This window comes from Serinus canaria, chromosome 25, assembly GCF_022539315.1.
Source record: "Serinus canaria isolate serCan28SL12 chromosome 25, serCan2020, whole genome shotgun sequence".
In the NCBI taxonomy this organism is placed as follows: Eukaryota; Metazoa; Chordata; class Aves; order Passeriformes; family Fringillidae; genus Serinus; species Serinus canaria.
The window spans coordinates 13,518,819-13,538,818 of NC_066338.1; the positions used below are offsets into that span (position 1 = coordinate 13,518,819).

General features: G+C 67.2%; 4 protein-coding genes and 1 long non-coding RNA gene across 60 annotated transcripts in view; 3 read left to right on the forward strand and 2 right to left on the reverse strand.

Annotated features, from left to right (window-relative positions):
* Position 1: 1 nt before the first annotated feature.
* Positions 2-4,859, reverse strand: LOC127060739 (histone acetyltransferase KAT5-like; the record flags this gene model as incomplete). Its single annotated transcript, XM_050984834.1, has 6 exons — positions 4,756-4,859; positions 4,539-4,605; positions 3,705-3,773; positions 3,302-3,438; positions 823-1,056; positions 2-79 (listed from the first exon to the last, which is right to left on the reverse strand). Coding segments are annotated over exons 1-6 (594 nt in total), but the record flags the coding sequence as incomplete, so codon positions are not given.
* A 119-nt stretch (positions 4,860-4,978) lies between these two features.
* On the forward strand, positions 4,979-12,531 carry RELA (RELA proto-oncogene, NF-kB subunit). Of its 7 annotated transcripts, none has more exons than XM_050984448.1 (13): positions 4,979-5,045; positions 5,469-5,519; positions 5,654-5,814; positions 6,356-6,504; positions 7,094-7,185; positions 7,549-7,677; positions 7,876-7,980; positions 8,614-8,826; positions 10,227-10,307; positions 10,852-10,938; positions 11,163-11,806; positions 11,942-12,149; positions 12,244-12,531. In XM_050984448.1, exons 1-11 carry the CDS (start codon positions 5,036-5,038, stop codon positions 11,672-11,674), a joined length of 1,590 nt encoding a protein of 529 aa, XP_050840405.1. In that variant the 5' UTR covers positions 4,979-5,035; the 3' UTR covers positions 11,675-11,806; positions 11,942-12,149; positions 12,244-12,531. The 7 variants fall into 7 exon arrangements, with proteins under 7 accessions (XP_050840405.1, XP_050840406.1, XP_050840407.1 ...); XM_050984449.1 differs by having other exon boundaries at positions 11,942-12,066; XM_050984450.1 differs by having other exon boundaries at positions 11,942-12,025.
* A 160-nt stretch (positions 12,532-12,691) lies between these two features.
* On the forward strand, positions 12,692-17,373 carry DRAP1 (DR1 associated protein 1). The gene is made up of 7 exons (XM_050984581.1): positions 12,692-12,904; positions 13,494-13,566; positions 14,371-14,464; positions 15,069-15,188; positions 15,918-16,005; positions 16,535-16,617; positions 16,908-17,373. The coding sequence occupies exons 1-7, from the start codon at positions 12,863-12,865 to the stop codon at positions 17,035-17,037; spliced, it is 630 nt and encodes a 209-aa protein (XP_050840538.1). The 5' UTR covers positions 12,692-12,862; the 3' UTR covers positions 17,038-17,373.
* LOC127060679 (uncharacterized) lies at positions 13,573-14,464 on the reverse strand. 50 transcript variants are annotated; one of them, XR_007779911.1, is made up of 4 exons: positions 14,327-14,438; positions 14,221-14,260; positions 14,123-14,176; positions 13,573-14,086 (listed from the first exon to the last, which is right to left on the reverse strand). It is a non-coding gene; the product is annotated as an uncharacterized LOC127060679 (long non-coding RNA). The 50 variants fall into 50 exon arrangements; XR_007779913.1 differs by having other exon boundaries at positions 14,123-14,158; positions 14,327-14,405; XR_007779915.1 differs by having other exon boundaries at positions 14,123-14,158; positions 14,305-14,362.
* A 1,134-nt stretch (positions 17,374-18,507) lies between the features above and the next one.
* LOC103816117 (solute carrier family 22 member 6-A-like) overlaps positions 18,508-20,000 on the forward strand; it is a 7,887-nt gene continuing 6,394 nt past the window's right edge. Inside the window, exon 1 of the mRNA XM_050984423.1 lies at positions 18,508-18,659. The gene's annotated coding sequence lies outside the window, so the exon portion shown is untranslated. The remainder of the gene's footprint in view (positions 18,660-20,000) is intronic.

The window sequence follows — 20,000 nt, forward strand, 5'->3', positions numbered from 1 at the left end:
GGGGAACAACGGAGGCCTGCGAGGTCTCGCTGGGGGCGGGGACGGGCGTGGCCGGGGACACCACCTCCACCTTGCGCTTCTGGGACCAGTTCAAACCAGTTCAAACCAGTTCAGCTCATCCCAGTCCCCCCCACTCCATCCCGGTCCTTCCCCCAGTCCATCCCAGTCCCTCCCAGTTTGTCCCAGTCTCTCCCCCAATTTCCCTCCCCTGTTTTTTCCGGCATTGCTGGCCCCGGTACGCCTTAGAGTTCTCCGCAAGGTGACTTTCTACTATTTCTTTTTGCTGGCGTTTTTTACAGACTCCTTGTCTTTGTTTACATTTATTGGGACATGTTTTAACAGTACCCCTTTGTACAGATATTTCCCTTTTTCCCCTTTACCCCTTTTTCCCCTTTCCCCCCCTTTTTCCACCCTCTTTTACGGCTAACCATTCTGGACCTTTCCAGGGGGCGCCTTTTCTTCTGGGGCCACTTTGGGGGCAAGCTGGGGGCAAAAAACTGGTATGGACCAACTGGTGGGACATTTGGGGACCTGGTGACAACTGGGGTGACTTTAGTTACATTTGGGGACCCTTTGACCCTGGGGGACTTTTGTGACTTGTGGGGACATTTGGGGACCCTGGGGGACATTTGGGGACATTGGGGCCTTGGAGCCACTGAGGGCATTTGGGGACATTTGGGGACTCTGGGGACATTTGAGGCCGTTGGGGACACTGGGGACCCTGGGGCCATCTGGGGACCCTGGGGACATTTAAGGACATTTAGGGACCCTGGGGGGACACCTGGGGACACCTGGGGACATTGGGGACACCCCGGGGGTTACCGTGGGGCGCTGGGGGGGCTCGGCCTCGCTCTCCTTGGGCAGGTGCAAGCGGAGCGTGATGGGCCCCGGCCCCGCTGGTGGCCCTGCTGGTGGCCCTGCTGGTGGCCCTGCCGGTGGCCCTGCTGGTGGCCCTGCCGGTGGCCCTGCTGGCCCCGGTGGTGGCCCCGCTGGTGGCCCTGGCAAACTCTTCCCGCTGGCGGGGGCCACCGACAGCGCCAGCTCCAGGCTCTTCCTCTGCGCCGGGAGGAAGAGGAGGGTTTAGGGGGACAGGGGGGGGACACGGGGGGGACACGGAGGGGACACGGGGGGGGACAAAGCCACCGTGGCTCGGGGCCCTCCCGGCAGCCCCGGGTCCCCTCCCCGGGGACGGCCCTTGGTGGCCCAAAGGGCTCCTAAAGGGGGCGAGGTGGCCTCGAGGGGACAGGGGTGTCCCCAAGGGGGTCAGGGGTGTCCCCAGGGGGTCAGGGGTGTCCCCAAGGGGGTCAGGGGTGTCCCCAAGGGGGTCAGGGGTGTCCCCAAGGGGGTCAGGGGTGTCCCCAAGGGGGTCAGGGGTGTCCCCAAGCGGGTCAGGGGTGTCCCCAAGGGGTCAGGGGTGTCCCCAAGGGGGTCAGGGGTGTCCCCAGGGTCCCCTTAAAGGGGTTGGGGATGTCCCCAAGGGGGTCAGGGGTGTCCCCAAGGGGACAGGGGTGTCCCCAGGGGGTCAGGGGTGTCCCCAGGGTCCCCTTAAAGGGGTTGGGGATGTCCCCAAAGGATCAGGGATGTCCCCAAGGGATCAGAGATGTCCCTGAAGTCCCTTAAAAGGGTTGGAAATGTCCCCAAGGTCCCCTTAGAGGGGCCAGGGATGTCCCCAAGGTCCCTTAAAAGGGTTGGAAATGTCCCCAAGGTCCCCTTAGAGGGGTCGGGGATGTCCCCATGGGGTCAAAGATGTCCCCAAGGTCCCCAGAGAGGGGCTGGGGATGTCCCCAAGGTCCCCTAAAGGAGTTGCAGGTGTCCCCAAGGGGTCAAAGGTGTCCCCAGGGTCCCTTAGAAGGGTCAGAAATGTCCCCAGGGTCCCCTAAAGGGGCTGGGGATGTCCCCAAGGGTCCGAGGTGGCCCCTGGGTGGGTCCTGGGGATGTCACCACCCCCCAAGGGGTGTCCCCAGGGGATGTCCCTGCCGTGGGGGGTGAGTGTCCCCCCCCCGAGGGGGTTTGGGGACTCCAGGTCTGTCCCCAAGGGCTCCGAGTGTCCCCTGTCCCTGTGTGTCCCCTCAGTGCTGGCCCTGCTCAGTCCCCCTGTCCTTGCACTGTCCCCAGACTCTGTCCCTTGCTGTCCCCACCGTGTCCCCTGTCCCCATCCTGCTGTCCCCAGAGCTCTCTGTCCCCCCGGTGTCCCCTCGATGTCACCTGTCCTCCTGGTGTCCTCCATCCCCTCCCCGTGTCCCCAGTGTCCCCTTCTGTGTCCCTCAAGTGTCCCCAAGTGTCCCCTCACCGTGTCCCTCCCATGTCCCCAGGTATCCCCAGTGTTCCCTCCAGGTGTCCCCCCATGTCCTTAAATGTCCCCTGACCGGGTCCCTGTATCCCCCCCCACCATGTCACCCACGTCCCCATGTCCCTGTCACCCCCGTGTCCCTCACTGTGTCCCTGTCCCCCCCTTTGGTGTCCCCATGTCCCCACTGTGTCCTCCCCTGTCCCCCTGCCCCCTGTCCCTCACCGTGTCCCCCTGTCTGTCACCGTGTCCCCGTGTCCCCCTGCGTCCCCCATTGTCCCCGGTGTCCCCGTGTCCCTGTCCCCCTGTCTGTCCCCATGTCCCCATACCCTTCCATGTCCCTGTGCCCTGCTCATGTCCCCCTGTCCCCTCGCTGTCCCCTGTCCCTCACCGTGTCCCTGTGTCCCCTGTGTCCCTGTGCCCCCCCATGTCCCCCTGTCCCCCCGGTGTCCCTGTGTCCCCCGTGTCCCTGTCCCCGGTGTCCCCTGTCCCTCACCATGTCCCTGTCCCTGGTGTCCCCTGTCCCCGGTGTCCCCTGTCCCTCACCGTGTCCCTGTGCCCCCCCATGTCCCTGTCCCGGGTGTCCCCTGTCCCTCACCGTGTCCCTGTCCCCGCTGTCCCCTGTCCCTCACCGTGTCCCTGTGCCCCCCATGTCCCCCATGTCCCCTGTCCCTCACCGTGTCCCTGTGCCCCCCCATGTCCCGGGTGTCCCTGTCCCTCACCGTGTCCCTGTCCCTCACCGTGTCCCTGTGCCCCCCCATGTCCCGGGTGTCCCCTGTCCCCCGTGTCCCCTGTCCCCGGTGTCCCCTGTCCCTCACCGTGTCCCCTGTGCCCCCCATGTCCCCCATGTCCCCTGTCCCTCACCGTGTCCCCTGTGCCCCCTCCCCGCCCCCCCCATGTCCCCCATGTCCCCTGTCCCTCACCGTGTCCCTGTGCCCCCCATGTCCTGGGTGTCCCCTGTCCCTCACCGTGTCCCCTGTGCCCCCCCATGTCCCGGGTGTCCCTGTCCCTCACCGTGTCCCTGTCGGGGGAGCCGGGCCGGGAGCCGGGCAGGCCGTTCTTGGTGGGGGTCTTGGCCTCCTTGCGGGGCACCTGCACCCGCTTCAGGTCCAGCCGGTCGTGGGTCACCCACTCGTCCAGACGCTTGTTGACTGGGGACAGGGGGGGACACGGGCCGTGGTGGCACCTGGGGTGGCACCCTGGCACCCCCCGCTGTGCCCACCCCGGCCCTGGGGACACGCACGGTGACAATGGCACCCCAATGTCACCCATGACCCCTCAGCGACCCTTGGGACCACTCTGTGTCCCCCACGTCCCCTTGTCTCCCCGTGTCCCCATGCCCCCCACCGCCATGTCCCCATCCACCCTGTCCCCCCGTGTCCCCCCCCATGTCCCCCCCTGTCCCCTGTCCCCTCACAGTCGATGTAGTGCACGTAGAACAGTTTCCTGCCGCTGATGTCCTTCACGCTCAGGATCTCGGCCAGTGCTGCAACGAGGGGGGGGGGGGGTCACCACCGACCCCCTTCTGGGGACCCCCCCCGGGACCCCCAACCCACCCGGGACCCCCCAACCCACCCAGGGACCCCCAACCCACCCAGGGACCCCCAAATTCCCCCCCAGGAACTCCAAAATCCCCCCCAGGAACCTCCCCCCAGCCTGGGCTCTCCCCAAACCCCCCCGGGACCCCCTCATGTCCCCAAACCCCCTCGTGACCCCCTCATGTCCCCGAACCCCCCCCGTGACCCCCTCACTGTCCCCAAACCCCCTCGGGACCCCTCATGTCCCCAAACCCCCCCCGTGGCCCCCTCATGTCCCCAAACCCCTCCGTGACCCCCTCATGTCCCCAAACCCCCCGTGATCCCCTCATGTCCCCAAACCCCTCGGACGCCCCCTCATGTCCCCAAACCCCCCCGTGACCCCCTCACGTCCCCAAACCCCCCCGGGACCCCCTCACGTCCCCAAAACCCCTCGGGACCCCCTCATGTCCCCAAACCCCCCCGTACCACCGGGCCCCTCATGTCCCCAAACCCCCTCGGGACCCCCGACACCCCCGGGCCCAGGCCACGCCCCTTTCTTAGACCACGCCCCTCCACGCAAACCCCTCCCTCTCACCCCGCCCCGCCCCTTTTCCTCCACCAGGCCCCGCCCCTCCCGCCCGCTTCCCGCCCTTTCCCTCAGCCCCCGCCCCCTCTGCAGACCCTCCCCCGTGCCCTGATTGGCTGTCCCCCGCGATAAGCCCCGCCCCACTCACGCCACTCATCCTCGTTGTCCTGGTTACGGCGCAGCACGGGCAGGCGGCAGCCCTCGGACACCTCCCCCTGCGGGGGCGGGGCCTCGTCAGGGCCGGGGGGGCCCCAAAACCCCCGCGGGAGGTTCGGGGGATCCCCGAACCCTTCGGGAGGCTCCCGGAACCCCTCGGGAGGGTCCCCGAACCCCCTGCGCGCTGTTCCCCCCCGCCCGCTCCCCACCTCCGCCATTCTCCTCCCGGCCTCCGCTTCCGGCCGGCCCGACGCGCTTCCGGGATGCGGCCACGCCCTTTCCGCTTAGGCCCCGCCCCGGTGCTCGGCCCCGCCCCCAGTTGGCGGGAGCGCCCGTGGGTGGGCGGGGCCTTCCCGGCAGCCGCGTCACGTGGGCGCGCGGCGCTTCCGCGAGCGGCGGCGCGAGCGGGGCCCCCCCCGCCCTTCCCCCACCCCCCCGGGACCCCCCGGGACCCCCTCGGGACCCCCCGGGACCCTCCGGACCCCCGCCATGGAGGACGGTGAGTGCCGAACCCCCCCGCGGGGGTTTCGGGGCCGTTCCGCCCCGGGTGACGTCGGGGGGTCGCGGGGTGAGAGGGGGTGAGGGTCCTTTAAGGGGGGCGGGTTTAAAGAGGAGGGGGCGGCTCCTTGGAGGGGTTTTGGGGGGAGACCCCTCCCTTAAAGTGACCCCCGTGAAGTGATCCCATTTTATTGCGACACCCCCGTGATGAGACCCCTCCCCCGTTAATGTGACCCCTCCCCTAAAAGTGACCCCCCCCCCTTTGAAGTGACCCCCCCCCCCCCCCCGTTTAAGTGACCCCATTTTATTGCGATGTCCCCGTGGTGAGACCCCCCCCCTTAATGCGACCCCCCCATAGCGATGCTCCCCTCGAAGCCCCTCCCCCTCGAAGCCCCTCCCCATTAACGCCCCCTTGCCCCCCCAGTGACCCCCCCGGACCTCCTGCCCTTCCTGCTGCAGGACTGGGGCGCTCAGGGTGAGTGGGGACACCCCGGGATGGGCGATCGGGGGTGGTCCCCGCGGGTCTGGGACCCCCCTGGGGGGGTGCAGGGGGTCTGTGGGGAGGGGGTTGATGGGACGACCCCCCCCCCCCTCCGTGTGCCCCCTCAGAGGCGGGGGGGGCGGCGCCGTTCGTGGAGATCCTGGAGCAGCCCAAGCAGCGCGGGATGAGGTTCCGGTACAAGTGCGAGGGGCGCTCGGCCGGGAGCATCCCCGGGGAGCACAGCACCGAGAGCACCAAGACCCACCCCACCATCCGCGTGAGTGCCCCAGTATGGACCAGTATAGACCAGTATAGACCAGCACCCTCCCTGAGCCCCCCCAGAGCCCCCCCCGTGCCCCCCGCCCCGGGGAGCGCAGCACCGAGAGCACCAAGACCCACCCCACCATCCACGTGAGTGCCCCAGTATGGACCAGTATAGACCAGTATAGACCAGTACCCTCCCAGAGCCCCCCCAGTGCCCCCAGCCCCGGGGAGCGCAGCACCGAGAGCACCAAGACCCACCCCACCATCCACGTGAGTGCCCCAGTGCATCCCAGTATAAACCAGTATACACCAGTAACCACCGGGGTCGCTCCTGAGCCCCCCCCAGTGTCCCCCAAGCCCTCCCCGCCACCTGCGTGAGTGTCCCAGTGCATCCCAGTATAAACCAGTACACCCCGGTAACAGCCTGGGACCCCCCCAGTCCCCCCAGTGCCCCCATCCCCAGGCAGGGGGGTTCAGCAGCTGCCTCCCCCAGACCCACCCCAGCATCCCCATCAGCCTCCCAGTGCAAACCAGTCCAAACCAGTTCAAACCAGTGTCCCCCACAGGTGAACAACTACCGGGGCCCGGGGCGGGTGCGGGTGTCGCTGGTGACCAAGGACCCCCCCCACCGCCCCCACCCCCACGAGCTGGTGGGCAAGGACTGCAAGGACGGCTTCTACGAGGCCGAGCTGTGCCCCGAGCGCAGCATCCACAGGTGGGACCCCCCCCAAATCAGGGACACCCCCAAAACCTCGGGGACACCCCCACGGGGCCGGTGGGATGGCCCAAAATTGGGGAAACCCCCCCAAAAAAAGAGGAGGTGGGATCACCCCTAGGATTGGGGAACCCCCCCCTATAGGGCAGATGGTATCTCCCAGAATATTGGGGAACCCCCTCCAGGATAGGTGGGATCACCCAAAACTGGGGGGATCCGTCCCAAATATGAGGAATCCCCCTACAAGGCAGGTGGTATCTCCCTAAATGTTGGGGAACCCCCCGTACAGGGCAGATGGGATCATCCAAAATGGGAGAACCCCCCCAGAAAGAGGAGAACCCCCCAAAAAGAGCAGGATCACCCATTGATTTGCGAAACCCCCCTACAGGGCAGGTGGTATCTTCCAGAGTAATGGGGAACCCCTGGGAGCACAGGTGGGACCACTCAGAAAAAGGGGGGGGACTCCCAAAATACGGGACCCTCCCAGGACTCCTGGGAACCCCCAAAATTTGGGGTCCCTGTCCCAGAGCGTCTGGGGGAGACCCCAAAGTCCAGGTTGAGCCCTGACCCTCCCCAATTTTGGGGTCAGTTTCCAGAATTTGGGGATTCAGTGCGTGAAGAAGCGGGAGCTGGAGGCGGCCGTGGCCGAGCGGATCCGCACCAACAACAACCCCTTCAACGGTACTGGGAGCACTGGGAGGACTGGGAGCAACTGGGAGGCGTGCTGGGAGTTACTGGGAGGGAATGGGAGGGCACTGGGAGAGACTGGGAGGGACTGGGAGGGACTGGTGGGCACTGAGTGTTACTGGGAGAGCACTGGGGGTGGTCCTGGGGCTGCTGGGGGCGTCACTGGTGTGTACTGGGTTGTACTGGTCCATACTGGGCAGTGTGCCCACGGGAGTGGCCATGACCTGGGGGTGTCACTGGGGGGTGCCTGGGGGCATTACTGGTTTATATTGGTTTGTACTGGTTGATACGGGTTTTTATTGGTCTGTGTTGGTCTGTACTGGTTTGTACTGGTTTGTACTGGTCTGTACTGGGCAGTGCCGGCCGAGCAGCGCGGGGGCGAGTACGACCTGGCCGCGGTCAGGCTCTGCTTCCAGGTGTGGGTGAGGGGCCCGGGGGGGCTGCGGCCCCTCCCCCCCGTCCTGTCCCAGCCCATCTACGACAACCGTGAGTGGGGACACCTGGGGGACACCTGGGGACATCCCTGGGGGACACCTGGGGGACACCTGGGGACACCTGGGGGACACCTGGGGACACCTATGAGACCCCTGCGGTGACCCTTTGGTGTCCCCGTGTCCCTCGGTGACCCCGTGGTGACCCCGCTGTCCCCTGGGTGTCCCCTGGGTGTCCCCCGGGTGTCCCCAGGTGCCCCCAGCACGGCCGAGCTGCGCATCTGCCGCGTCAACCGCAACTCCGGGAGCTGCCGGGGCGGGGACGAGATCTTCCTGCTGTGTGACAAGGTCCAGAAAGGTCAGGGACACCCCGGAATGGGGACACCCTGGAATGGGGACACCCTGGAATGGGGACACCCCAAAATGGGGACACCCCGAGTCTGGGACATCTTGAACCTGGCACACCCCAGTCCTGGGATATCTGTGTCCCTGTCTCCATGCCCTGTCCCTGCTTGTCCCCTGGTGTCCCCAGCCTGTCCCCACGCCCTGTCCCTGTCCCCAGGTGTCCCCTGGTGTCTCCGCATGTCCCCATGCCCCATCCCCCGGTGTCCCCTGGTGTCCCCAGCGTGTCCCTGTGCCCCTTCCCCTGGTGTCCCCCGGTGTCCCCAGCGTGTCCCAGTGCCCCATCCCCTGGTGTCCCCAGTGTGTCCCCGTGCCCCGGTGTCCCCCGGTGTCCCCAGCGTGTCCCCGCATGTCCCCGTGCCCCATCCCCCGATGTCCCCCAATGTCCCCTGGTGTCCCCACGTGTCCCCAGCCTGTCCCCATGCCCCGTCCCTGTCTCCGCGTGTCCCTTGGTGTCCCCGCATGTCCCCATGCCCCGTCTCCCGATGTCCCCCGATGTCCCCCGGTGTCCCCCGGTGTCCCCAGCGTGCCCCATCCCCCGGTGTCCCCCGGTGTCCCCGCGCGTCCCCACGTGTCCCCGTGCCCGCAGAGGACATCGAGGTGCGTTTCTCGGCCGAGGGCTGGGAGGCCAAGGGCTCCTTCGCGCAGGCCGACGTTCACCGCCAGGTCGCCATCGTGTTCCGCACGCCGCCCTTCCGGGACCCCGCGCTGCGCGCCCCGGTCACCGTGCGCATGGAGCTGCAGCGGCCCTCGGACCGCCAGCGCAGCGCCCCCGTCGACTTCCGATACCTGCCCCACCAGGGTGGGCCTGGGCAGGGGGCTCTGGGGGGCTCTGGGGGGCTACAGGCAAAAATGGGGTCCTTAGTATGGGTCTGGGGGGCTCCAGGGTCCCTTTGGACCATTCCAGATCACTGGAGCTGCAGCTCCCCCGTGGACTTCCGATACCTGCCCCACCAGGGTGGGCCTGGGCAGGGGGCTCTGGGGGGCTATGGGGGTCCTTAGTGTGGGTCTGGTGTGAGCTGCAGTTCCCATGGATTTCTGTTCTTGCCCCACCAGGGTGGGCTTGGGCAGGGGGCTAGGGGGGCTTCAGGGTCCTTACTGTGGGTTTGGGGGTCTCCGGGTCCCTTTGGGCCATTCCCGGGTCCCTGGAGCTGCAGCGCCCCCGTCGACTTCCGATACCTGCCCCACCAGGGTGGGCCTGGGGAGGGGTCTGCGGGGTCCTTACTGTGGGTCTGGGGGCCTCCAGGGTCCCTTTGGGCTATTCCCGGGTCCCTGGAGCTGCAGTTCCCATGGATTTCCTGTTCCTGCCCCACCAGGGTGGGCCTGGCCGGGGGGCTAGGGGGGCTAGGGGGGGGTCTGTGGGGTCTTTAGTGTGGGTTTGGGGGGCTTCAGAGTGTCCCAAATGTCCCTTTGGGGCATTCCAGATCCCTGGAGTTGCAGCTCCCATGGATCTCCTGTTCCTGCCCCACCAGGGTGGGCTTGGGGAGGGGTCTGCAGGGGGCTGTGGGGGGCTACGGGCAGTTCTGGGTCTGGATTGTGGGGCTGGGGGTGATCTGGGGTCCCTCTGGGGCACTCCCAGGTCCTGCTCTGGTCGTTTTTGGGTCCTTCTTGTCACCCTGGGACCCTGCGGGGTCTGCTGGGGTCACTGGTGTGACTGGGAAGGGACTGGGAGGGGACTGGGGGTCACTGGGAAGGGACTGGGAGGGGACTGGGGGTAACTGGTTTTTACTGGGAGGTCACTGGTGTGACTGGGAGGGGACTGGGGTTCACTGGTGTGACTGAGAGTGGACTGGGGGTAACTGGTTTTTACTGGGAGGTCACTGGTGTGACTGGGAGGGGACTGGGGGGTCACTGGTGTGACTGGGAAGGGACTGGGAAGGGACTGGGGGCCACTGGGATTCACTGGGAGGTCACTGGAGGGTAACTGGTTGTTACTGGGAGGTCACTGGTGTGACTGGGAGTGAACTGGGGGTAACTGGTTTTTACTGGGAGGTCACTGGAGGTAACTGGGAGGGGAGTGGGTGTCACTGGGATTCACTGGGAGGTCACTGGTGGGTAACTGGTTGTTACTGGGAGGTCACTGGTGTGACTGGGGGGTCACTGGTGTGACTGGGAGGTCCCTGGGGGGATCGCTGGGGGTCTCAGGCAGGTGACAGGCCTGACTGGGAGCTGACTGGGAGCTGACTGGTGTTACTGGTGCAGGGGACCTGCAGTGCATCGAGGAGAAGCGCAAGAGGACGCGGGAAACCTTCCGCTCCTTCATCCAGCGCAGCCCCCTGCCCGGTGGGGGCTTTGGGGGGGCTTGGGGGGTGATTGGGGGGGCTTGGGGGGTGATTGGGGTCCCTGGGAGGGGCTGGAGGGGAAACTGGGGGTCCCTGGGGGGAATTTTGGGGGACCCTGGGTGGGTTTGGGGTCCCTGGGGGTGGGGTGTAGGGGGATTTGGGGTCCCTGGGTGGATTTGGGGTCCCTGGGGTGGGGTCTAGGGGGATTTGGGGTCCCTGGGGGGGATTTGGGGTCCTCGGGTGGGGTCTAGGGTGAGAATTTGGGGGACCCCGAGGGGGTTTGGGGTCCTTGGGGGGTGTAAGAGAAAGAACTGGGGGTCCTGGGGGGGTACTGAGGGGATATTGGGGTCCCTGGGGGGATTTTGGGGTCTTTGGGGGGGGGGTCTCTGAGGAGGTTTTGGGGTCCTGGGGGAAATGGGGGTCCCTGGGGGGTATTGGGGGGGATTTTGGGGTCCCCAGGGGATCATTTGGGGTCCTGGGGGGGGGATCTAGAGGGAATTTGGGGTTTCCTGGGGGGGTCCCTGACCCCCATTTCCCTCCCCCAGCTCCGGCGTCCGGCGAGTCGCGGCCCCCCCGGCGCATTGCGGTGCCCTCGAGACCCCCCCCGGCCCCCCAGAACCCCCCCAGTGCGGGTGAGTGGGGAACTGGGGGCACTGGGAGGAACTGGGAGGGACTGGGAGGGACTGGGGGGGACTGGGGTGGGGGCAGGGAGGGAAAACTGGGGGGCGGGGGGAATGGGGAAGGGGAAAATTGGGGGGGGCAAACGGGGTTGGGGGCAATTTGGGGGGGGTCAATGAGGGGAATTGGGGGGGGTCGAGCCCCTCCCTCACCCCTTCCCTCCCCCCCCCTCCCCCAGCTCCCTCCTTCTCTTTCGGGGGTCCTGGGGGGCTCCTGGGGGGCCCGGCCCCCCCCGAGGCGGAGCCTTTGTCCGAGGCGCTGCTGCAGCTGCAGTTTGAGGAGGGGTCCCCCCAAATCGGGGGGGGTTCCGGCGCCGTGGCCCCCCCGTTGGATTTTGGGGCTCTTTTGGGGGACTCCTCGTTCCCCCCCCTGGACGCCATCAACGCCTCCGAGGTCCAGCGCCTGCTGGGCCCCCCCGAGCCCCCCCCGAGCTTCGGGGACCCTCCCCCGGATTTTGGGGGGGGGGTTCCGGAGCTGCCCCCCCCACCCCCCCAGGAGTTCGGGGGTCCCCCCATGCTGATGTCGTACCCCGAGGCCATCGCCCGCCTGGTGCAGAGCCAGCCCCCGGGGGCGCCCCCCGAAATGGGGCTGGGGGCTGAGCTGGGGGGGCTGGGGGGGGCCGAGGACTCGCTGCCCTCGCTGGGGGAGCTGGACTTGAGCACCTTCCTCAGCCAGTTCCCCTCCTCCTGACTGGGACGGACTGGGACGGACTGGGAGGTGTCTTGGGGCTTACTGGGACTTACTGGGAGGGTTTTAGGGGTTACTGGGAGGGGTCTGAGGGCTACTGGGGCTGTACTGGGAGTTACTGGGAGTTATTGGGAGGTGTCTTAGGGGTTACTGGATTTACTGGGAGGGTTTTAGGGCTTACTGGGACTTACTGGGAGGGTTTTAGGGCTTACTGGGAGGGGTCTGAGGGCTACTGGGGCTGTACTGGGAGTTACTGGGAGTTATTGGGAGGTGTCTTAGGGGTTACTGGGATTTACTGGGAGGGTTTTAGGGCTTACTGGGACTTACTGGGAGGCTTTTAGGGGTTACTGGGAGGTGTTTGACGGCTACTGGGGCTTACTGGGAGTCACTGGGAGGTGTCTTAGGGGTTATGGGGCTTACTGGGAGGGTTTCCGGGGTTACTGGGAGTGACTGGGAGATTTTTAAGGGTTACTGGGAGGTGTCTGAGGGCTACTGGGAGTTACTGGGAGTCACTGGGAGGTGTCTTAGGGGTTACTGGGGCTTACTGGGAGGCTTTTAGGGGTTACTGGGAGGTGTTTGACGGCTACTGGGGCTTACTGGGAGTCACTGGGAATTCCGTGCGGTTACTGGGACGACACCGAGTGCCTGCTGGGGGTTACTGGGAGCTACTGGGGAACTCCTGGGGGGTCCCTGGGTGCCTTTTGGGGGGGTCCCCGCTTTGCCCCGCCCCCCTGGGCACAGCAGCCAATGGGATTGTGCCCGCCCCTCCCCCCCGGCATTAACCCCGCCCCCTTGGAAGTGCCTTTGGGGGGGAGGGGAAAGCCCCGCCCCTTCCCCACCCCAATAAACGGTCCAAGGCCTCCGTGAGTTTGATTGACAGCTGAGGGGCGTGGCTTGCACACACAGAGGCGTGGTTATCGGGATGGGGCGTGGTTTTGTTTTAGGGGCGTGGTTTTGTTTTAGGGGTTGTGTCTGTTTTGGCGCTGCCTCCGCCAGGCGGGGCTTTAGCGGGAAGGGGCGTGGCCTCGTCCCGGAAGGGGCGGGGCGGGGAGCGCCGGGGAGGCCGCGGCGGAGCCGAGCGGGGCCGGGGCCGGGCCGGGAGCGGCCGGAGCGGGGCCGGGAGCGGCTGGAGCGGGGCCGGGCGGGACCCTCCGGGATCCCGCGGTGCCCCCCGGGGCCAGCGAGGCGGCGATGCCGAGCAAGAAGAAGAAATACAACGCGCGCTTCCCGCCGGTACCGGCTGAGGGGGGACGGGGCCGCGGGGCGAGCGGGGTTACCATGGCAACGCGGAGGGCGGGGGGGGAACAGCGGTTACCGTGGCAACGGGCAGGGCGGGGTCCCGTCACTATGGCAACGAGGGTGGGGTCATGAGGGTCACCATGGCAACGGAGAGGGAGGGGCGGAGCCTGGGGGTGGGCGGGGTTTGGGCTGACGGGGTCGCACGTGGGGGGCGTGGCTTGGGGTGGGCGGGGCTCTGCAGGTGAGGGGGGTTCAGGTGAGGGTCTCAGGTGAGGGCGGGGCTCTGCAGGTGAGGGTGGGGCTCTCCAGGTGAGCGCTCAGGTGAGGGCGGGGCTCTCCAGGTGAGCGCTCAGGTGAGGGCGGGGCTCTCCAGGTGAGGGTGGGGCTCTCCAGGTGAGCGCTCAGGTGAGGGCGGGGCTCTCCAGGTGAGGGCGGGGCTCTCCAGGTGAGCGCTCAGGTGAGGGCGGGGCTCTCCAGGTGAGGGTGGGGCTCTCCAGGTGAGCGCTCAGGTGAGGGCGGGGCTCTGCAGGTGAGGGTGGGGCTCTCCAGGTGAGCGCTCAGGTGAGGGCGGGGCTCTGTGCAGGCGCGGATCAAGAAGATCATGCAGACGGACGAGGAGATCGGGAAGGTGGCGGCCGCCGTGCCCGTCATCATCTGTATCCTCTGGCACACCTGGGCACACCTGGGACACCACCCTGCACACCTGGGCACCTTTGGGACCCCTCCCTGCATACCTGGGCACCCCTGTGACCTCACCCTGCTCACCTGGGCACCCCCAACCTGCACAGCTCAGCCCTCCCAGGTGCTCCTACCTGTGACACCTGAGTCTGCCCATCCTGGACACCTGGGGGGTGTCCCCTGCGCACCTGGCGTGTCCCTGTGGGTGTCCCCTGCGCACCTGTGGGTGTCCCCTGCTCAGCTGTGGGTGTCCCCTGCGTCCCTGGGGGTGTCCCCTGTGCACCTGTGGGTGTCCCCTGCACACCTGTCTGTCCGTCCCTGCACACCTGTCTGTCCGTCCCTGCACACCTGTCTGTCCCTGCACACCTGTCTGTCTATCCCTGCACACCTGTCTGTCCCTGCACACTTGTCTGTCCGTCCCTGCACACCTGTCTGTCCATCCCTGCACACCTGTCTGTCCGTCCCTGCACACCTGTCTGTCCATCCCTGCACACCTGTCTGTCTCTGCACACCTGTCCGTCCGTCCCTGCACACCTGTCCGTCCCTGCACACCTGTCTGTCCCTGCACACCTGTCCGTCCCTGCACACCTGTCTGTCCATCCCTGCACACCTGTCCGTCCGTCGCTGCACACCTGTCTGTCCATCCCTGCACACCTGTCTGTCCCTGCACACCTGTCTGTCCGTCGCTGCACACCTGTCTGTCCATCCCTGCACACCTGTCTGTCCGTCCCTGCACACCTGTCTGTCTGTCCCTGCACACCTGTCCGTCCTTAGCGTCCCAGCGCGGGCCCTGGAGCTGTTCCTGGAGTCGCTGCTGCGCAAGGCCTGTCACGTGACCCAGTCCCGCAACGCCAAGACCATGACCACGTCTCACCTGTGAGTGCCTCACCTGTCCCCAGGTGTCCCCACCTGTCCCCACCTGCTTGGCACATCTGGGCTCCTTCAGAGAGGTGGGGATGGGTTCCTGACACACCTGAGGCACCTTTGGGGCTGGGTGTGGCCTACTCCAGGTGTGCTGGGTGTGGTCAGGTGGGTGTGGCCTGCTCCAGGTGTGCTGGGTGTGGTCAGGTGGGTGTGGCCTGCTCCAGGTGTGCTGGGTGTGGCCTGGTGGGTGTGGCCTGCTCCAGGTGTGCTGGGTGTGGTCAGGTGGGTGTGGCCTGCTCCAGGTGTGCTGGGTGTGGTCAGGTGGGCGTGGCCTGTTCCAGGTGTGCTGGGTGTGGCCTGGTGGGTGTGGCCTGCTCCAGGTGTGCTGGGTGTGGCCTGGTGGGTGTGGCCTGGTGGGTGTGGCCTGCTCCAGGTGTGCTGGGTGTGGCCTGGTGGGTGTGGCCTGGTGGGTGTGGCCTGCTCCAGGTGTGCTGGGTGTGGCCTGCTCCAGGTGGGTTGGGTATGGCCGGCTGGGTGTGGCCTGTCCCGGGTGTGGCTGGGCGGGCTGTGGGCGTGGCCCGGCAGGTGTGGGCGTGGTCTGAGGCCCCGCCCACAGGAAGCAGTGCATCGAGCTGGAGCAGCAGTTCGACTTCCTCAAGGACCTGGTGGCCGCCGTGCCCGACATGCAGGGGGACGGGGACGACCCCCACGGCGACGGCGAGCGGGGCCCCCGCAGGTGAGCACACCTGGGGACACCTGGGGACACACCCCGACACCTGGGGACACCCCTGGGAAACCTGGGGGACACCTGGGACACACCCCGACACCTGGGGACACCCCTGGGATACCTGGGGGACACCTGGGGACACCCCTGGGATACCTGGGGGACTCCGGGGGACACAGCCAGGTACCTGGGGACACCCCTGGGATACCTGGGGGACACATGGGGACACCTGGGACACACCCCAACACCTGGGGACACCCCTGGGAAACCTGGGGGACACCTGGGGACACCCCTGGGATACCTGGGGGACACCTGGGGACACCCCTGGGAAACCTGGGGGACACCTGGGGACACACCCCGACACCTGGGGACACAGCCAGGTACCTGGGGACACCCCTGGGATACTGTGGGGACACCTTGGGATATCTGGGCACACCCCTGGATACCTTGGGGACACCTGTGACATAGGGGGGGAACACCTTAGACACCTGAGGGACCCCCCAGGTGCCTCTGGGGCCCACCTGGGAGACCCTCACCACACCTGAGGTGGCTGGCAGGGGGGTCAGGAGGGATTTGGGGGTGCAGGGGGGTCCCTGAGGGGGATTTGGGGTCTCTGATGAGGGTGAGGGTCTCTGATGAGGGGGCTCTCTAACAAGGGAGGGGTCTCTAATGAGGAGGGGTCTCTAACGAGGGGGGGTCTCTAATGAGGAGGGGTCTCTAATGAGGGGGGGTCTCTTTCAGGGGGCGCCGCCCAGGCAGTGGCCGCAAGAACGGGGGTCCCGGGGCCAAGGGGACCCCGAAACAGTCGGGGACAGACTCGGAGCAGGAGGTGGGGGAGATTTGGGGGTCCTGGGGGGTTTCAGGGGTCCTGGGGGGGATTTGGGGGGTCCTGGGGGGCAACTGGGGAGTCCTGGGGGGAGATTTGGGGGGTCCTGGGGGGGTTTCAGGGTCCTGGGGGGCAACTGGGGAGTCCTGGGGGGGATTTGGGGGGTCCTGGGGGGGATTTGGGGGGGAACTGGGGGGTCCTGGGGGTGGTTTAAGGGATCCTGGGGGGGTTTGGGGGTCCTGGGGGGGAATTGGGGGCGAACTGGGGGGTCCTTGGGAGGGTTTGGGGTTTCTGGGAGCCTCTGGGGGGGTTTTGGGGATCCCCTGGTCATGGGGAGGGGTTTGGGGGTCTTGGGGGGGTTTTGGGGGTCCCCTGGGCATGGGGAGGGGTTTGGGGGTCCTGGGGGGTCCTGGGGAGGGTTTGGGGTTCCCCTGGGCATGGGGAGGGGTTTGGGGGTCCTGGGGGGGGTTTGGGGATCCCCTGAGCACGGGGAGGGGTTTGGGGGTCCCCTCACTGTCCCCCTCCCCCCCAGGAGGACTCTGAGGACAGCGACAGCGACGGGGACGAGGAGACCCCGCAGCCCCCCCCGGCCCCGCCCCCGCTCACCTTCGCCAGGTGAGCTTGGGGGGGGGGTGGAAAACACCTGGGGAGGTTTTGGGGGTGGTCCTGACAACACCTGAGACCTTTTTGGGGGGGGTTTGGGGGGGTTTGGGGTGTCCCCCCCATCCCTCAGGCCCTGGGGGGGGTTGGGGAGGGGGTTTTGGGGGCCCCTCCCCCACCCGGGTCTCTCGGGGGGGGTTGGGTGGATGGGGGGTGCCCCCCCCGTTTCCCTGGGGGGGTTTTGGGGGAGGTTTGGGGTTTTTTTGGGGGGCTCCCCCCCCCCTCACTGACGCCTTTTCCCGCAGCCCCGGGGTCCCCTTCGCCCCCCTGGGCCCCCCCAGCCTCCCGGGGGGGCTCCCGGGGGGGCTCCCCCCAGCCCCCGGCCCCCCCCGCGCCCGGGAGGAAGAGGAGGAGGATGAAGATTACGATTCCTAGCGACCCCCCCCCCGATTTTTACCCGTTTCTCCAGGATTTCCCCCCATTCCGGGCTCGGCCGCCCCCTCCCAGTTGGGCCTTACTGGGAGCCGGGCCTGGTACCAGTTTGGGGGGGCTGGGGGGTACTGGGAGCACTGGGACCCCCCTCCCTGCCCCACCGGGGTCAGTTCCTGGGGGGGGGGGGGGCTCAGCCCGGGCTCCTGGGACCCCCCCGGACACAGCTGGGACCCCTCTTTGGGGGTGGGGGGGGCTCAGGTTGATTTTGGGGCTCTTTGGGGGCGTTTGCTGAGTCGGGGGTTTTGTATCGGCTCAATAAAGTTCCTGTTTCCATATGGACCCCCCTCCCCAAAAAAAAAACCCCTGGGACCCCCCCCCCCAAAAAATCCCTGGGACCCCCAAACCTCTGAGTTCTCCCCTAAAAAATCCTGGGACCCCCCCCCTCCCAAAATCCTGGGATCCCAAAGCTCTGAATCCTCTCCCCGAATTCCCGGGACCCCCCGAATTCCCGGGACCCCCCCCAATATTCCAGGGACCCCCTCCCCAATCCCCGGCACCCCCTCCCCAATTCCCATTTCCTTCCTCGGCCGCCAGGGGGCGACAGAGCCTCCATGGGACCCAATGGGGGATTATTTGGGGGGGGGTCTGAGAGGATTTTGGGGGGATTTGGGGGTTTTGGGGGGGTTGTAGGGAATTGTAGGGGGATCTTGGGGGTCTCTAGAGGCTCTTGGGGGGTTTCTGGGGGTCTCTAGGGGAGTTACAGGTACCTGGGTGGGGATGGGGGCGTTTAGGGGAATTACAGGGGTTTGCAGTGGGGGAGGTCTTGGGGTCTCTGGGGGGGGTTGGGGACCCGCAGGGACACCGGGGACTTATAGGATCTATAGGGGGCTGCTGGGGGGGGGGTGTAGGAGCCTAAAGGGGGGGGTCGGGGGTCTGGGAGGGGTCAATGAGCTCCTATAGGGGGTCCCAAGGCCCTGTGGGTGCTTTAAAGGGGTTTGTAGGGGTCCTTTGGGGGCTGGGGGGGTCTGTAGGGGCTCGGGGGGCTCTGTAGGGGCTCAGGGGGTCTGTAGGGGCTTGGGGGGGTCTGTAGGGGGTTGGGGGGTCTGTAGGGCTCAGGGGTCTGTAGGGGCTTGGGGGGTCTGTAGGGGCTCAGGGGGGTCTGTAGGGGCTTGGGGGGTCTGTAGGGGCTCGGGGGGCTCTGTAGGGGCTTGGGGGGTCTGTAGGGGCTCGGGGGGCTCTGTAGGGGCTTGGGGGGGTCTGTAGGGGCTTGGGGGGTCTCTAGGGGCTGGGGGGGGGTCTGTAGGGGCTCGGGGGGTCTGTAGGGGCTCTTTGGGGTCCGGAGGGGGGACACCAACAGGTGTGGGGGGTCCCTAAGTGTGGGGAGGTGCTCGGGGGGTGCAGATCTATAGGGGTGTCCCCTGTAGGGCCGCGGAGACCCCGGGCGGGCGGGCGGGGGGACCCAGCGGCGTCCGGACCCCCCCGCGGCGCTGGAATTCGCCCCCCCCCCCCCTTCGTTAATCCCGGGGGCACCAAAAGCGGCGCTTTTGGCCTCGTTGTGTAACGGAGAGAGCGCGGGGACCGCGACGGGGACAGGGACCCGGCCAGGGCCAGCACCGGGAGAGCAGGTGGGACAGGGGGACGGGGACAGGGACAGCGGGACAGGGACAGGGCCAGCACCGGGAGAGCAGGTGGGACACGGGGACAGGGACAGGGACAGGGACAGCGGGACAGGGACAGCGGGACGGGGACAGCGGGACAGGGACAGGGACAGGGACAGGGCCAGCACCGGGAGAGCAGGTGGGACACGGGGGACAGGGACAGGGACAGGGGGACAGGGACAGCACCGGGAGGGCAGGTGGGACACGGGGGACAGGGACAGCGGGACGGGGACAGGGACAGCACCGGGAGGGCAGGTGGGACATGGGGGACAGGGTCAGGGACAGGGACAGGGACAGGGCCAGCACCGGGAGAGCAGGTGGGACACGGGGGACAGGGACAGGGACAGGGGGACAGGGACAGAGGGACAGGGCCAGGGCCAGCACCGGGAGAGCAGGTGGGACACGGGGGACAGCGGGACAGGGACAGGGGGACAGGGACAGGGACAGGGGGACAGAGACAGAGGGACAGCACCGGGAGGGCAGGTGGGACACGGGGACAGGGGGACAGGGACAATTGGGGGAGCCCGGGACAAGGGGACAGGTGGGGTCTGGGGGAGCAAAGGTGTGGGGACAACAGATGGGGACAGTGGGGGGACCTCGGGATGGGGGTGGCACCTGGAGGACAGGTGGGGACAGGTTGGGGGGACAGGGGGGGTCATGGGATGGGGTGGGGACATTTGAGGGACAAGGGATCGGGTTGGGACACCAGGGAGGGGTTGGGGACATTGTTGGGGGGTTGGGGACATCATGGGGGGACCCTGGGACAAGCTGGGGACACTGGGGGTGTGGTGGGGCCGGGGGTTGGGTTGGGGAAATCCCAGAGGGGACATGGGACAGGTTGGGGACATGGTGGAGAATGGTGGGGACATCAGGGAGGGGACCTTGGGGACACGGAGTCACAGCTGGCCGGATGTCCCCATCCCTGGGGAGCTGCGCCGAGGTGGAGCAGGGACAGGGACACGCTGGGAGGGGATGGGGACATCAGGAGGGGTTGGGGACATGTGACGCAAGTGGTGACACCGTCCCCAGTGGTCACCGCGTCCCCTGCCCCGTGTCCCCTCCCCGTCTCTGGGTCCCCATGTCCCCTGTCCCCACTCCCAGCGGTGTCCCCTCCCTGTCCCCATGGCCCTGGGGGTGGCTGTGTCCCCTGTGTCAGTGTCCCCCTGTCCCTGTGTCTCATGTCTTGCTGTCCCCACAGTGAAGATGTCCCCAGGCCCCAGTGTCCCTGTGTTTCCTGGTGTCCCCTCAGTTGATGAAGTCCCAGTGGGGGTGGTGGTGTCCCCACGGGTGACGTTGTCCCCATGTTTG

Coding starts and splice junctions, on each gene's coding strand:
- DRAP1 (XM_050984581.1), top strand. CDS start 12,863: ATGCCGAGCAAGAAGAAGAAATACAACGCGCGCTTCCCGCCG. Junction 12,905..13,493: donor ACAACGCGCGCTTCCCGCCG/GTACCGGCTGAG, acceptor GGCTCTGTGCAG/GCGCGGATCAAGAAGATCAT. Junction 16,006..16,534: donor GGACAGACTCGGAGCAGGAG/GTGGGGGAGATT, acceptor CCTCCCCCCCAG/GAGGACTCTGAGGACAGCGA.
- RELA (XM_050984447.1), top strand. Junction 5,520..5,653: donor GCAGGACTGGGGCGCTCAGG/GTGAGTGGGGAC, acceptor GTGCCCCCTCAG/AGGCGGGGGGGGCGGCGCCG. Junction 10,939..11,162: donor CCAGAACCCCCCCAGTGCGG/GTGAGTGGGGAA, acceptor CCCCTCCCCCAG/CTCCCTCCTTCTCTTTCGGG.